At 45.6% G+C, this 17,586-nt stretch overlaps 1 protein-coding gene and 1 pseudogene across 1 annotated transcript in view; both read left to right on the top strand.

The window, feature by feature from the left end:
• Positions 1-17,586, top strand: part of FBF1 (Fas binding factor 1) — a gene marked incomplete in the record, with an annotated part of 244,589 nt that overhangs the window by 177,012 nt on the left and 49,991 nt on the right. Inside the window, 2 exon segments of the mRNA XM_073606133.1 lie at positions 6,362-6,568; positions 6,652-6,759. Of these exon segments, the coding sequence (XP_073462234.1) occupies positions 6,362-6,568; positions 6,652-6,759 (315 nt within the window).
• On the top strand, positions 14,168-14,283 carry LOC141114732 (5S ribosomal RNA; annotated as a pseudogene).

The following is a 17,586-nucleotide window of genomic DNA, read 5'->3' as shown; positions in this document are numbered from 1 at the left end:
CCTGCTCAAGGGGAAGCTGCTCGCGAGTTGGCGGACCTACCAAGGGCCTTATGCTTCGCGATCGATGCACTTAAAGATTCTATTCAGCAAGTGTCACACTTTGCTCTCTTGTCTGTGCATATGCGCAGAATTCTTTGGTTAAAGAATTGGTTAACGGAATTGCCTTGCGAGAAGCTATTTGGCAGGTTTTCCCTTTCATGGGTAATGCTTTTTCGGAGACGATTTGGATAATGATATCCAAAAAATGTCAGGTGCGCTTTTACCTGTTAGAAGGAGTAGGCGTCCTTCATTTAAACGTTCCAGTTCCCCGGGGGCCTCAGCCTCCAGGCAGTTTCGACTCCTCCTCTGTCCGGTTCAAGAGGTAAGCCTCAAAGGTAAGGACAGGGCCAGAAAAAAACGCTGGGTTCAGAGGCCTGCCAAACAGGGTCCTAAGGCCTTCTCATGAAGGAGCGCCCCCACTCAGGGGGGAAGGCTTCTGCAGTTTTCAGAAGCCTAGGGAAAGGGGATTCAGGACAGATGGGTCAGTTCCACAGTATCCCTAGGCTACAAACTAGAGTTTCAGGAATTTCCACCATCTCAATTTCTAAGGTCAAATGTTCCCATTGACCTGCTAAAGAGAAGATCCTTATTCCAGGCATGGACCGAATTAGGTCACAAAGTGTAATTATAGAAGTACCGACAGAAGAGCAGTTCATGGGTCTCTATTTAAGTCTTTTCACGGTGCCAAAACCGAATGGAGATGTGAGAGCTGGATCTCAAAAGTCTGAATCAATTCCTAAACATACGCTCTTTTCGGATGGAGTTAATCCGGTCAGTCGTATCCACTATGAGGGGATGAGAATTTCTAGCATCAATAGACATCAAGGATGCATATCTGCATGTGCCAATTTACCTCTCTCACCAGAAGTTTCTACGATTCAAGGTAGAGGGGCGTAATTTTCAGTTTGTAGCCTTGCCCTTCGGGTTGGCTACCGCCCCCCCGGTTGTTCACAAAAATTCTGGCTCTGATATTAGTAAGACTAAGAGTCCAGGGTATATCAATAATGGCATACCTAGACAATCTATTAGTAGATCAGTAGGCTGTAGGACTAGAACAAAATGTGTCCAGCATGGTTCAGTATTTGGAACAGGACCTGGGTTGGGTTCTCAACCTGGAGAAGTCAGCTTAACGGCCAGTACAGAGACTGGAATACTTGGGTCTGATTATAAACACAATCCAAGAAAAGGTGTTTTTGCTTCGGACGAAAGTCCGTGCCATAGTGGATCTTGTCTGGGTGGTCAAGGGAAAGAAGGGACCTTCAATTCGCCTTTGTATGAGGTTACTATGGAAGATGGTAGCTTCCTTCAAAGCAATTCCCAACGCCCAATTCCACTTAAGACTATTGCAAAACAGCAGTCTGTTCACTTGGAACAAAAAGATCCAAGCTTTAGATTATCAGATGTATCTGTCCCCAAGGGTGCGGCAGAGTCTCAAATGGTGGTTGGTACCCAGAAATTTGCAGAAGGGCAAATCCTTCCTGCCAGTGACTTGGAAGGTGCTGACAAGGGATGCCAGCCTCTCGGGTTAGGGAGTGGTTCTGGAGGAATCCACTGTCCAGGGCAGGTGGTCAGGAATCGAGAAAACGTTGCTTATCAATATCCTAGAGATTTGGGCAGCTCGTCTGGCTCTAGTGTCCTGGACCATCAGGTTGCGGGGTTGTCCCGTCAGGATCCAATCCGACAATGCCACTGCTGTGGCTTACATCAACCACCAAGGGGGTACCAGAAGTCAGGCAACCCAGAAAGAGGTGGACCATATCCTAACATGGGCAGAGAAACACGTACCGTTTTTGTCAGCAGTCTTCATTCCAAGAGTGGAGAATTGGCAAGCAGACTTCTTGAGCTGCCAGCAGTTATTCAAGGGAGAATGGTCCTTGCATCCCGAGGTTTTTTCAACCATTTGCCAAACATTGGGGACACCGAACATAGATCTGTTGGCGTCCAGGTTCAACAAGAAAGGTTTGTGTCAAGGACAAGGGATCCGCTTGGATTCGGAAGAGATGCGTTAGTGATTCCGTGGGACCAATTTTCATTGATTTATGCATTCCCTCCAGTTCAGCTTCTACTGCGACTTTTGCGCAGGATCAGGGAGGAAGGGAAGCCAGTAATATTGGTAGTCCCAGCATGGCCCAGAAGGTCCTGGTACGCAGAAATTGTAAAATTAGCAGTGGGAAAACCATGGTCCCTTCCACTCCGTCCAGACTTGCTTTCCCAAGGACCAGTATTCCATCCTGCCTTACAGTGGCTAAATTTAATGGTTTAGCTATTGAGGCCCAAATTTTAAAGGATCGAGGGCTTTCTGGTTCAGTTCTGACTACATTGATAGATGTGAGGAAACCAGCTTCCAGGGCCATTTGTTATAGAATTTGGAAGTCCTATATTTCTTGGTGTGAAGCCAACCAAAGAATGGCATCCCCGAAAGTATGTCATAGGTAGAATTCTTGCTTACTTACAGTTGGGGGTAGAAATGAAGCTGGCCTTGAGCACAATCAAGGGTCAGATCTCGTCCTTATTGGTATTTTTCAAAGACCAATTGCTTCGCATTCCTTGGTTCGGGCCTTTATACAAGGGGTAGTTTGTATAACACCATCAGTTAGGCCACCCTTGTGCTCCTGGGATTTAAATCCAGTCTTGACGGTTTCGCAAAGACGGACCTTTGAGCCTATTCCGCATATTCCTCTAATCCTTTTGACAAGGAAATTGGTTTTTCTGGTTGCAGTGACCTCGGCAAGGAGAGTGTCAGAGTTGGCAGCCTTTTCTTGTAAGGAGCCATATTTAATTATTCATCAGGACAAGGTGGTGTTGCGTCCTTATCCGGCTTTTCTGCCTAAGGTGGTGTCCAGCTTTCACCTGAACCAAGATGTCATCAAGATTGCCTTCCTTTTTCCCAGAACCTCTTTCTGTCGAGGAGAAATTTTTGCATTCTCTCGATGTGGTGAGAGCTGTCAGAGTCTATCTGAAAATGACAGCCCAGATGCGGAAGACTGACTCTTTGTTTGTGCTGCCAGAAGGGCCCAGGAAAGGGCAGGCAGCATCAAAATCGACTATTTCACAGTGGATTTGCCAGGTTATAATTCAGGCTTATGGGATGAAAAGGAGAGTTCCACCCTTTCGGGTAAAAGCGCACTCTACCAGAGGAGTAAGTGCCTCATGGGCAGTGCATCATCAAGCCTCTAAGGCCACAACTTGGTCATCAGTACATACATTTACTAAATTTCATTTGATGGATGTAAGGCGGCAGGAGGATGCTGCGTTTGGGCGCAGTGTGCTGCAGGCAGCAGTCTAGATCCTCACGCCTAATGGTGGCCTGCTTTGTATGTGTCTCCCTCCCCTCAGGGGCATTGCTTTGGGACGTCTCAGATAGTAATTACTATGGCTGCTCTGTGTCCCGTGATGTACGATAAAAAAAATAGGATTTTTTTCTACAGCTTTCCTTTTCTTGGAGTACATCACGGGACACAGAGGTCCCTCCCCTCTTTACTGGGATATTCATTGCTTTGTTACAAAAATGAGGTACTTCCTGTATGGGAGGGGTTATATAGAGGGGGACTTCCTGTTTTTTAGGTGTGCCAGTGTCCATTCACCTATAGGTGGCGTATAACCCAGATAGTAATTACTATGGCTGCTCTGTGTCCCGTGATGTACTCCAAGAAAAAGATTTTACAGGTAAGCTGTAGAAACAAATCTAATTAATTGATGTTCTCCCTGCAAGTCATTTCGTTCCAGCTTTCATTTAACCCAGCTGGCTGAACGAAAAAATAATTAGATCGCCGTATATACACATCTGACGTTAGTGCGGCTATTGTGTTCTTACAGTGGGACTTCCCCCCCTTTCCCCACCAGAACACACGAGGAGCTGTACACACAGACCGAAAATTGTCTGGTTCCTGCCAAACTGACCGTTTTCGGCCTGTGTGCACCTAGCTTTAGTATCCTAGTCTGGCAATTGTTTTAGATTGACAACAGCTCCCGTTTGGCGTGCTACTGTTAATAATGAATTTGCTAAGCACAATTTTGAGACCCTGCCTCAGAACTAGGGAGAGAAGAGAGGTCTTAGCAGTCGTGATCGCCACTAAACTTTTAGGGAAAAAAAAGTTTTTACACTGCTTTTTTTTTTAATGTTCATCTACAGGCATTTTTAGAGGATATATAAGATTTGCAATGATCAATAACTTTACAGAAAATTTTAAGAATACAGAGCTGCGTTCATTTGTGTCTTTTATATCTACCTGGAGTTCAGTGTAACCTAACTAGTTTAAAAATGTATGTTTTTTAATTTTTATGTATCCTAGCCATAATAAAAAAAAAAGCTCACCCCCTCCCTTTCCAGACCTGCTGGGCTACATGCAGGGATAAGGGTCTGGTATGGATTTTGGGGGTGGACCTCATGCCATTTATTTTTTTTTTGTTTGTTTTATGCCACCTCTTTTGATTACAAAATAAGCAGGCATGACAGCAGGGATGAGTCACTGGTTGTTAGAATGCTTACGCTGAGTTCACACTGGTGCGATGCGGGAAACCGTACGATTCAGTGCCAGTTCCCGCATCACACCTTTATCGTACACTGGTTCACACAGCCCTGTGTGAACCGCTGGTCGTGTCAATGTAAAGTTAATGACATCCCCAGATCAGATCGCAGTGCTAACTGTCAAATGGTGCAGGAATCTGATCTGATTCCAGTGTGGACCAAAAAAAGGGTCCTGCATCATTTTGGTGCGAATGCGATGCAATTTCAGTCATACAGTTTGTATGGCTGAATTCGCATCACACAGACATCGCATGTGATCTGCACAGCAATGCGGTGTGAATCACATGCAATGTCTGTCATCGCACAAGTGTGAACCTAGGCTGACGGGTGCCCGCACCTAACAATGCAAAAATTAACTTATTTAGGTCCGCTTCCATTTTTTTTAAACAAAACAAAAATAGAGACTTGTTCTATTTAAATGGAAAGCAAAAAAAGAAGAACAGACTTGAACAGACGCGTATGTAAACAGATGATCATCTGTTTATATTAATTTGCCCAGAGGAATGCATTGCTGTCCGTTTTTTCACCTGTCAACGGACGAATGAAAAACAGACAGACGGAATGCTCGTGTGAAAGGGGCCAAACTGTGCAAAATGTCTTTGCTTTTATTGGGGTTTGAATTTTCTGTCTACAGTGCGGTTCAGAATGACATCTGTTTATAAATGTTTACCAAAAGGAATAGACATTAAATTATAACAAAGGATTGAGTCTTAGTACTACTTTTTTTTGTGTCAAATAATTTTTTATTAACTTTTTTTTTAAACGGTACAGAAACATGTACATCTACAGAAAAACCAGTGTTAAAGACCATGTCAGTCATATTGGAAAACCAATAGTTTAATACATAATATCTGTATATTGCACATATACTGAGAGGAACAGTAAAAAATAAGACTAAGGATTAGCAGGGAATTAAGGGGAAAGAGTGAGACTGAGGAAGGGAAATGAAAGAACAAAAAATTGAAAAAGAAAACGTAAACATAGATTTGAACCTGAATACTTTTAAAGGCAAACTCAATGGTAGATTCAATCATATATAATTGTCTGACATTTTTTGCAGATTTAAATTGTTTATCAGATATTCCCACAAAACTGTCTGATAAATTATCTCTAATGTGGAATGATTAACTGAAGACTACAAATAAGAATACCAACTTTCTTATGTCGTTATTAATACGGGGAAGACACTGACAGCTTGGGGAAATATAAGCAATGGATCCTGACAGGAACTCAACTAACTTGTTGAATTTTTGTAAAACCCATTTATAAAGCAGCTGTTTGGCCTTACCACATCCATACTGCTGCTAAAAAGCACTGTTATAAAGCACAGGAGTCTGATTCAAGAGCATTCCCATTCATTTTAAAGAATGCAATACAAAATGGAGGTGGAAACCTGTCAATGTCATGTAACCATCCTCTCCTTCTATTGCATAGTATTATCTGTCCCAAAACATTAGTCTGTGATGCCTGTTACTTTATCTGAATAAAGGGCAAGTCTATCACTATACCAAGGCGTGCTGGTAAAGATCCTTATTTTCTTATGATTGTATGGTGGTGCCATCCACCAATTCACTACAGTGTCCTACACAAAGTGTGGACGAGCCTGTAAGGAGTGCGATGGATACTTTAACTCACGGCATAGTGTGAAGTAAACTCAGCAGTACCATTGGAGCACAGATGGTGATATCGCCATTGTTAATGGCCCCCTCAATGACTGGGTAGACTTGACCATTAATATTTCTGTGTTTAAATAATTTTCTTACATTGCTGCTTTTTTGCACCATAAATTCACAGAAATCGCTTGAAGCTGGTGGAGGATTCTGCCAGCCAAAGGGAGGAACGCCTGCAGAAAGAGAACCAGGAGCTTTCCTCACAATACCTTGCCCGCTGCCAGAGTGCAGAAAATGATAAAGCGGAACTCTTAGCCCAATATCAGCGTAAGCTGACAGAGTTCCAGCAGGAAAAGGACAAGGAGATAGAACGCATTAGGGAACTGCAGAGGTGAGTTGCCAGGCTTGGGATTATCTTTATTCTAGCTACTATGATAATTATCAGCATTATTTTATGTGTCCACCTTCCTGCAGGTTGTCTGTCCAGGAAATGTGCCGAGACCACGAGGAGCAGCTGCAGCGACTAAAGCGGCTGAAAGATCAGGAAATTGATGCAGTGACCAGTGCTTCGTCACAGACAAGGTTATCTAGTTTTATCGCTTAATAACTCATGTGCAGAAATGCATTTTCACTTATGATGTTAGTTGTGTTCTTCAGAAGGGATGTAGCCAGTCTTTTCGATGTGAAATGACTGGTTAGGCTCTATAACAAGGCCAACATCTACTGCACACAAACCTGCCTCTCAGTGTGAATAATATGTCCGTGTGAAAATGTTTTAAAGTGAAAAGACATGACCATTCTGCTTTCGCTGGTGCAATAATGTAAATGAGACAATTTTTTTTTTTCTTTTTCATACATCATGGGACACAGTCAGGCTAATATTCATTACCTGCTGGGTTATACTCCATCTCCAGGTGAATGGACACTGGTAGACCAAAGGACTTTAGACAGGAAGCGATCCCCCTGTTTAACCTCTCCCACACAGGAAGCACTTCAGTTTTTTACCATTTGCTGCAAGGTGGATGACACGGTTTGTTTGACCTCTCTGAACTCCTGGTCTCTAGTCCCATTAACGGTTCTTAAATGAATCAAGTAATTGACCGATCGGATCCATTTGATACCGGCTTTATATGCTTAGATAAATGGTACCTAAGCCTTACAAAGAAGACTCAAGATCCTTGAGCCGGACCCTGCGAAGTGGAATCCTGGACACTACAGCGCTAAGGCATTCCTGCAGGGTGCTGTACAGGTCCAAGGGAGTGGACCCTAAACATGAAAAGGGTACCCAGTCCTTGAAGGTCCTCAAGTGACAGGAATCTGCCGTGATGGGTGAAGTTTGGACTCTTAGTTTCTAAGCTGCCCTGCGCCTGGACGGGTAAGTAAAACCTCTTTGCTTATTATTGTGGGGTGTCCCAGTGATTGTAACAATAAGTCAAGCTAGCTAGTTACAGGAACCTGCCGTGATAGGAGAAGTTTGGGCTTTTATTTTCTAAGCTTCCCTGCACCTGGACGGGTAAGTGAAACCCCTTTACTTACTATTGTAGGGTGTCCCAGTGATTGTAACAATCAGTCAAGCTAGCTAGAGGCTGGACACCTGTGTGCGGTGACCATACAGGGGGAGTTTTGGGCTAGCTGTGGGTGTTTGCAAAGTGTACCTTTTATTGCTTGTGTCTGGCTGTTTTTTACCTGTATGATGGTGCGCAACGGTACGCCATTTCGCCTTCGTTCACCAAGGCGCACGTGCATTCGCAAGAGTGCCGCTGTACTCAGCAGTTGTTGTTTGGCGGCCATGGTGCACGTGCATTCACAAAAGCGCCTCTGGACTTAGCAGTTTGTTTGGCGGCCATGGCGCATGTGCATTCGCAAAAGGGCCGCTGGACTTGGCAGTTTTTTTTGTTTGGCGGCTATGGTGCACATGCATTCACAAAAGTGCAGCTGGACTTAGCAGTCTGTTTGGCGGCCATGACGCACGCGGCTTCGCTGCACATGCGCAGTAGCCTTTATCAGGGCGTACAAAGTATCATACGCGAATACAGCCACGCCGTTCTCCGGGACCATGCATGTACATGCGCACGCATGCACAGAACAGCTAGCTTATTTAAGCTGTATATGCCAAGCATGCGGTACTTTCAGAAGGCAGCTGTGGGACACAGAACAGACTCTGAACAGGCACTTGCAGCAGTTAATTTCTCCTTGCCCGGGTCACGTGAGTCACCAAGTGTTGTTTGGCAGGCTAAGGTGCTTAGGAGGATTGTTGCATAGGGGCTTGGTGAGCCCTATTAAAGGGTCTCCCTTCTGAGGTGCTCTAATACTACACCCAAGTACTCTTTTTGTGGCTAGTAAATGTCTTCAAAAAAGAGGAGTGGGACTAACACTACAGGGAAGGGCACACCTATGTCCTCGGTAGTTCCTGATGAACCTAGTCGTATCCCTAGTGTTGTATCCCTAAGGGACCAGAGGCTTCCGGGCAATCTGAGCTGCTGCGCCTATCTGGTATTGTGCCTATAGTCAACGCTGTTGCTTCACCCTTTATCACAAAGGATGAACTGTCCTCGGCCATAGCTGGGTTAGAGCACAGGATTGCTGACAGGATTGCCTCCATCCCACACGGTGGCAAGAAGCGTGACAGATCCCGCTCCCTAGAGCCTCCTAGTTTGGAGCAGGAATGGGTTGAGAATGGGGAAGAGCTAAAAGCTCAGAATTCTTTTGGAGGGCCTGGCGGATGAGTCTGCTTTCAAGAAACCTGGACAAAAAGATATCCAGTTGATGTCTGCCTCTCGGTCGCAGAGGCTTTTCATCCTGACTCTGACCGAAATGGTTCGTTCTGCCTTTAAGTTGCCTCTTGCAGAGGTGACTGAGCCCCTAGTGCTATTGGGATCCCTGATGCCTCTTCAGGCCGCACAGGCTTTTCCCCTACACTCCCTGCTGGAACAAGTGCTGTATGCTGATTGGGAACATCCTGACAGGATTTTGTTCCTCTTAAGAGGTTTCCCTTTTATATCCCATGGATGAAAAGTTTGTTAAAAAATGGAGCATGCCAGCCGTAGATGCAGCAGTCTCTTCCTTAAACAAGAACTTAACTTGTCCGGTAGATAACGCTCAGGGCTTGAAAGACCCTGTTGACAAGAAATTGGAGTCATTATTAAAGGCTTCCTTTTCTTTGGCCAGTTCAGCTATTCAGCCAGCTGTTGCAGCAATTGGTATCTGCCAGTCCGTAAAGGATCAGGTCAAACCGCCTAATAGGCCGAACCAGGAGGATGATCTGCTTGAAAATAAGACAGATATTCCTCGAGCACTGTATTTTGCTGTTGACACCTTAAAAGGATTCAATACAGCAGGTTTCTCGTTTGGCTCTCTTGTCTGTACATATGCACAGACTTTTTTTGGTTTAAAGTGATTGTAAGGGTTCGTTTTTATTTTTTTTTTTTAATAACAAACATATCATACTTGCCTCCACTGTGCAGCCCGTTATGCACAGAGTGGCCCCGATCCTTGTTTTCTTGGGTCCCCCGGCGGCTCTTGCGGCTCCTCCTTACATCAGATAACCCCCTAGGAGAAGAGCTCTCCCGAGGGGCTTACCTTGCAGGTGCGCTCCAGAGTCCAGCATTCAGCGTCCATAGCCGCCGAATGTATGACTCGGCCCCACCCCCGGCGCCCATGTCATTGGATTTGATTGACAGCAGCGGGAGCCAGTGACTGCGCTGTTATCAATTTACCCAGTCAAGAGCCGAGAACCCCGGGCAGAGAGACAGCGCGTTCCAGGGCTCAGGTAAGTAAAACGGGGGGGGCTGAGGGGCCGGTCACTGCCAGGTGTTTATTCACCTTAATGCATAGGATGCATTAAGGTGATAACACGAAGGTTTACAACCCCTTTAAGAACTGGTCAACAGAGCTTCCTTGTGAAAAGTTATTGTCAGGTTTCCCTTTTCATGAGGAACGTTTATTTGGGGATCATTTGGACAAATATATCCAAAAGATTTCTGGAGGGAAGAGTTCTCTACTTCCTGTGAAGAAAAGCACCAGGCGTCCCTCGTTTAAAACTTCATGGACTGCTTCCTCAAAATCTCAGTACCAAGGCAGTTCTGCCGCCAACAGGGTGCTAGGGCCAGGGGCAAGCCCAAGGCCAAGGCCAGAATAAGCCCTGGGTCCAAAATTCTTCTAAACTCAGCACCAAGCTCTCCCTTTAAGGGGTCGCCCCCACTCCATCGGGTGGGGGGAAGGCTGCTGCACTTTGCGGACATTTGGAGAACGATAATTCAGGAAGAGTGGGTCACCTCAATTCTATCCTGTGGTTACAAGCTGGAGTTGTGGGGGTTCCCCCTCAGAGGTTTTTAAGATCCAGCGTTCCCTCGGATCCTCCAAAAAGAGACTTATTGCTTCAGGCACTACATCATTTAGTGCATCAAGGAGTGATTGTACAGGTTCCTGTATCCGAAAGAGTGAACCTGTTATACGGTTTATAAACCAAACGGGTCACAAGGCCCATTTTTGGACCCAAGATCCCTGTACCAGTATCTACTAATCCAGTCCTTTCGGATGGAGTCTGTTGGCCCAGTTGTAGCCTCTCTCCAGAAGGAAGACTTTTTAGCCTCCATCGATATAAAAGACGCGTATTTACACATACCTATTTTTCAGCCTCATCAGAGGTTCCTGCGTTTGCAGTAGAGGAACGTCATTTTCTGTTTGTGGCTTTATCCTTTGGGCTTGCTACAGCTCCCCGGGTGTTCACAAAGGTCCTAGCACCAGTACTGGGTCTTTTAATGGCCCAGGGATCCTGGTGCTTGGGTATCTGGACGACCTGCTCAGAGATCACTCATTACAGGCTCTAGAACAGAGCATAACATGCACAGTGCGGTATTTGAAAAGCTTAGGCTGGATCAGAAATACTGAAAAGTCAGCCTTGAAACCAGCTCAAGGTCTAAAATATTTAGGTCTGATCCTAGATACGGTCCAAGCAAGAGTATTCTTGCCACCCGCAAAGATCTGTGCCCTAAAGAATCAGGTGTGTCAGAAAAGGGGCACCAGACAACCCTCCATTTGGCTCTGTATGAGTCTTCTAGGAAGGATAGTATCCTCCTTCGAGGCAGTACCCTATGCCCAGTTCCATTCCAGGCCTCTACAACAAAACATCTTGTTGGCTTGGAACAGAAGAGGACAAGCCCTGGATTATCCAATGTTCTTATCGCCTCGGGCACACTTTAACCTAAACTGGTGGTTCCAGGATCAGAACCTGCAAAAGGGAAGATCCTTCCTCCCGGTAACTTAGAGAGTATTGACTACAGATGCCAGTCTCTCAGGCTGGGGAGCGACCCTAGAGGGGCTCAAACCTCAAGGGAAGAAGTCAAGGACACAACAGATCCTGCCCATCAACATTCTAGAATTACGGTCAGTATGACGGGCTCTACGGTCATGGACGGTGGAGCTTCAGGACTGCCCGATCAGGGTTCAGTCCGACAATGCCACTGCAGTGGCCTATATAAACCACCAAGACGTACCAGAAGTCATTCAGCTGTGAAGGAGGTGAACCACATACTAGCCTGGGCAGAGGGACATGTGCCGATTCTATCGGCAGTCCATATCCCGGGAGTAGAGAACTGGAAGGCAGATTATCTGCCAGCAGATCTGCCTGGGGGAATGGTCCCTATACCCAGGGGTGTTCCAGGAAATTTGCCAACATTGGGGGTGGCCAGAGGTTGACCTACTGGCATCCAGGTTCAACAACAAGCTACAGCAGTTTGTGTCCCGAACAAGACATCCTCTGGCAATCGGAGCAGATAATCTGGTAGTTCCATGGAGCCAGTACTCCCTGGTTTATGCTTTCTCTCCGATACCCTCTCCTTTCACATTTGTTTCGTAGGATTCGGAGAGAGGGGGTTCCAGTCATTCTGGTGGCACCAACCTGGCCCAGAAGGCCCTGGTTTCCAGAGATTGTGAAACTGGCAATAGACGGACACTTCCACGTTGCCCTGATCTACTGTCTCAAGGTCCTATATTCCACCCCAATTTACAGTCTCTAAATTTGATGGCAGGGCTATTGAAGCCAGGGTGTTAAAGGACCATGGCATCTCGGGACCAGTGGTATATCTACCCTAGTGAATGCTAGAAAAGCTGTCACTAGGAAGATCTATCGTAAGGTCTGGAAGACTTTCTTTAATCGTACATCATGGGACACAGAGCCATAGTAATTACTATGTGGTTATAGTCCACCTTCAGGTGCTGGACACTGGCACACCCTAAACAGGAAGTTGCCTCCCTATATTACTGAGTATCTCAGTTTTTTGGCCAGTGTCTAAGGTGTTGGTCACGAGTAAGGAGGAGCTCAGGCGTGTTCGCAAACAGCACGTGCAGAGTCCGCCAGGAATTCGGCACTGCACAGCGCTAATCACAGGCAGTGAGACATTTCCCGATCCCTGCAGCCGCGCATCGGGAAATGTCTCACTGCTTGTGATTAGTGCTCCTCAGTGCCGACTTCCTGGTGGGCTCTTCACGTGCTGTTTGTGAACACGCCTGAGCTCATCCTTAGTCACGAGTGAAGATGTGCTGTATTGAGCTCCACTGGAGCAATCCTTGCTGGGGCTAGCTAGATCCATTCAAATTGTCTTTTTTGGGCCAAATTAAATGGTACCCGGGCCTCGTGTCCGAAGAAATTAGGTCTTTGCTTGTAAATGCTCTGCTTTGTGCATCAGGCTAAGGTCAGAAGGGGGGGTTGAAACACCCCCAAAAAAGAGCTAAAAGGGTCTCCCTCAAGCTCCGGAAAGCCTACTCATCTCTACAAATGGCATCCTCCCCTGAGGGGTGGTGGCTGGTCGGAGTGAGCATCGGGGCCATGAAATGTTTGCAATTGTCATCAGCCTCCAGGCAGTCACGACGGCTTCCGCCATCAGGTTCAAAAGGTAATCCTCAAAGTTAACCCCAGGGACAAAAGAGGTCTTGGGGAGGAAACCTACAAGATACTGAAGCCTCCTTATGAGAAGGCGCCCTCGCTCACTCGAATAGGGGGAATTCTTCTGCAGTTCTCAAGGATCTGGCAGGATGAGTGTTGAGACGAATGGGGGTCTTCCTCAATAGCCCCAAGGTACAAACTGGAGTTCTAAGAGTTCCCGTATCCTCGTTTTCTCAGATCAAACGTTCCCAAGGATCCAGAGAAAAAAGTCTTTCTCTCAAGCATTGGACCATCTTTTTGGCAAAAAGTGATCACGATGGTCCCCATGTAAGAGCGGAGGTTGGGGTTTGGTTCCTACCCTTTTTTCACGGTGCCAAATCCGAATGGACATTCTGGATCTCAAAAATCTAAATTAAATTCCTGAATATAACCACTCTTTTTTTTCGCATGGAGTCAATCCAATCAGTTATCTTCATCCTACAAGGAGGAGAACTTCTGGCGTCAATCGACATCAAAGATGCATACCTCCATAGGCCTATTTCCTCGCTCACTAGTAATATCTACTTTTCAAGGTGGAAAATCTTCATTTTCAGTGTGTAGTTCTGCTTTTCGGTCTAGCTACTGCACTTTGAGTGTTTGCAAAGGTTCTGGCCCCTCTTCTAGCCAGATTAAGAGCCCAAGGTATAACGATTATGGTTTACCTAGACGATCTGTTCTTCATAGACCAGTCGGTAGCCCGCTTAGACCAAAGTATGGTCACCACATTCAACTGCCTGGAATATCTAGGTCAGATTCTCAACCTAGAAGAAATCTTCTTTAAAACCATGAAGAAAGCTAAAATACTTGGGTCTGATCATACTGTAGATACACCCAGAAAAGGGTATTCTTTGCCCAGGCAAAGATCAGCGCCATAAAGGAACTGATTCAGGTGGTCGAAGCAAGATGAACTCTTCTATTCAGCTTTGCATGAGGTTGTTGGGAAAGATGGTGGCGTCATTCGAGGCCGTTCCTTATGCTCAGTTTCAATCGAGACTGCTGCAAAACCGTATCCTATCGGCTTGGAGCAAAGGGTTCAAGCTCTAGATTCCCATTGTGTCTGATTCCAAAGCCTACGGCCACATCACCCTGAAAGCGCCCGATCTCGGATCTTGGAGGCTAAGCAGGGTCAGGCCTGGTTAGTGCCTGGATGGGAGAACGCCTGGAAATACCAGGTGCTGTAGGCTGGGTGCGCTGAAGCCTCAGTTTATGGTTGATAACCACAAATCTGAAAAGGGGAAAAATCCTTCCTTCAGTTACCTGGAAAATGGTAACATATGCCAATCCTTAGTTTTTTTCTTCCAGGAGCAGTCCTGGAAGAGGCAACTGTCCAAGAGAAGTGGCCCAGATCAGAAAGGGCCTTGCCCATTAACATTCTAGAAATTCAGAGCACTTGGTCCTGAGGGCCTGAACATTCAGTTTACAGAATTGTCCTGCCAGGATTCAATCCGACATTGCCACAGCAATGGCCTCTATTAATCACCAAGGGGGCACAAGGAGTTGTGCGGCCCTGAGAAAGTGAATCATATCCTATCTTGGGCAGAAAATAATGTACCTTGCCTATCAGCAGTCTTGATTCTAGGAATAAAAAATTGGCAGGCGGAGTACTTGAGTCTCCAGCAGTTGTTCCTGGGAGAATGGTTCCTTCACCCCGATATCTTCCCGACAATATGTCAAAGATGGGGGATCCCAGACGTAGATCTGTTTGTGTCCAGGTTCAACAAAGAAATCGACAACTTTGAGTCAAGAACAAAGGATCCGCTAGCATGCAGAACAGATGCCTTGCTATTCCTATGGAATCGGTTCTCACTGATTTATGCATTCCCTCCTATTCTGCCTGCATCTAACTTTTTCGCAGGATCAAGCAGGAAGGGAAGTCAGTGATTCTTGTGGCTCCCAGCGGGGCCCAGGAAATTTTGTTATGCAGAGATCATAAAGATGGCAGTAGGGGACCAATGGACCCTACCGCCATGGCCAGACTTTCTCTTGAAAGGTCCGGTATTCCATCCTACTTTACAAACGCTAAATTTAACGGTTTGGCTATTGAGACCCACACTCTGAAGAAGCGTGAGCTGTCAGGTTCAGTGGTTGGAAGAATAATCACTACATTCTTTTGATGTGGTGAGAGCAGTCAAAGTCTACTTAAAGGCGACTGCTCAGATTCAGAAAACGGATGTTTTGTTCGTGTTGCCTGAAGGTCCTAAAAGAGGACAGGCAGCATCAAAATATACTATTTCTAAATGGATTTGACAAGTAATCGTTCAGGCTTATGGTTTAAAGAGGTAGTTTCTACCCTCTCAAATCAAAGCGCACTCCTCTAGGGCTGTTAGTGCTTCATGGGCAGTGCATCACCAAGCCTCCATGGCTCAAATCTGCAAGGCTGCAACTTGGTCTTCAATCCATACATTTACCAGATTCTATCAGGTGGATGTAAAAAGACATGAGGATATAGCCTTTGGGCGCAGTGTACTGCAGGCAGCAGTATAAGTCCTCTGATCTCATGGTGCTCTACTTTTTGTTGTGTCTCCCTCCCCTCAGTTGGCATTGCTCTGGGACATCAAACATAGTAATTACTATGGCTCTGTGTCCCATGATGTATGATTAAAGAAAATAGGATTACTTATAACAGCTTACCTGTAAAATCCTTTTCTTTTGAAGTACATCACGGGACACAGAGGTCCCGCCCCTCTTTCTAGTATACACGTGTATTGCTTTGCTACAAAACTGAGATACTACCGGTATGGGAGGGGTTAAATAGGGAGGCAACTTCTTGTTTAAGGTGTGCCAATGTCCAGCACCTGAAGGTGGACTATAACCCACATAGTAATTACTATGGCTCTTTGTCCCGTGATGTACTTTAAAAGAAATGGGTTTTACAGGTAAGCTGTTATAAAAATCCTATTTTTATATTGCTTGGTGTGAAGCCAAAAAATGGCATCCTCGGAAATATGTGATTGGGAGAATTCTCTTTTCTACAGTCAGCTGTGGAAATCAAATTGGTGTTTGAGTACAATCAGAGGTCAAGTTTCGGCCCTATTAATATTCTTCCAAAGGCCTTTAGCCTCCCATTCACTGGTCCAAACCTTTATGCAAAGGGAAACTTGCTTGCTTCCCCCCCATTAGGTCACCTATGTGTCCTTGGGACTTGAACTTGGTGCTGTCTGTGTTACAGAAACAACCATTTGAACCTATCAAGGAAATTCCATTAGACTTGCTTCACGCAAGCTAGCCTTCCTGATGGCTATCACCTCGGCTAGAAGGGTGTCGGAGTTGGCGGCCCTTTCAACTGTACTTGATACATACTTTTTTGCCAAAAGTGGTGTTGGCCTTTCATTTAAATCAGGAAGTTATTTTGCCGCCTTTTTTCTCTCAGCCTCGCTCGACGGAAGAGAGACGACTGCATTCATTGGACGTTGTCCGGGCAGTCAAGGTCTGCGGAGATCCGAGGATCAGACTCCATTTTTATTTTACCAAAAGGATCCAAGAAGGGGCAGGCAGCTTCCAAGGCTTCCATTGCCAGTTGGGTTCGTCAATTGGTCATTCAGGTCTACTGTCTGAAACATAAAGCTCCTCCCCTTAGAGCTCATTCTACCCGGGGTGTAGGAACCTCCTGGGCTTTTCACCATCAGGTATCTGTGGCTCATATTTGTAAGGCTGCTACCTGGTCTACAGTGCATACCTTCACAAAATTTTATCAAGTGGATGTTCGAGCAGCCGAGGATTCGGCTTTCGGCCGTAGTGTACTGCGGGCTGCCGTATAAGTTCTGATGGATATTGTTTGGCAGGGTGTCTCCCTCCCCTCAAGGCTATTGCTCTGGGACATCCCAGCAGGTAATGAATATTAGCCTGACTCTGTGTCCCATGATGTATGAAAAAGAAAATAGGATTTTTTCATCATACTTACCTGTAAAATCCTTTACTTTCAGTACATCATGGGACACAGAGATCCCTCCCCTCTTTTTTGAGGATTTAGTGCTTGCTACAAAACTGAAGTGCTTCCTGTGTAGGAGGGGTTATATAGGGGATCACTTCCTGTCTAAAGAGCTTTGGTCTACCAGTGTTCATTCACCTGGAGAATAACCCAGCAGGTAATGAATATTAGCCTGACTCTGTGTCTCTTGATGTACTCAAAGAAAAAGATTTTACAGGTAAGTATGACGAAAAAATTCTATTTTTTTAATCCACATCAGAGCAAACAATTTTTGTTTTCAGTGCTGAAATCTTGGCATTTTAAAATTTAGGTTTTAGTGCCGATAAGGTAAGTACACAATTTAAAGGGTTATTAAGGAGTAAACTACTTGCAAATAAGAATTTAAAATATATATGCACAGTGGGGACAGAAAGTATTCAGACCCCCTTACATTTTTCACTCTTTGTTATATTGCAGCCATTTGCTAAAATCATTCAGTTCAAGTTCAATTTTTTCCTCATTAACCACTAAGCCACCGCCCACCGTCATATGACGGCTGGACGAGGCTTCTGTTATTCTG

The sequence above is a fragment of the Aquarana catesbeiana genome, linkage group LG12, assembly GCF_042186555.1.
Source record: "Aquarana catesbeiana isolate 2022-GZ linkage group LG12, ASM4218655v1, whole genome shotgun sequence".
Taxonomy (NCBI): Eukaryota; Metazoa; Chordata; class Amphibia; order Anura; family Ranidae; genus Aquarana; species Aquarana catesbeiana.
The sequence above is the reverse complement of the archived record's forward strand: the minus strand, read 5'-3'. Positions and strand labels throughout refer to the sequence as shown.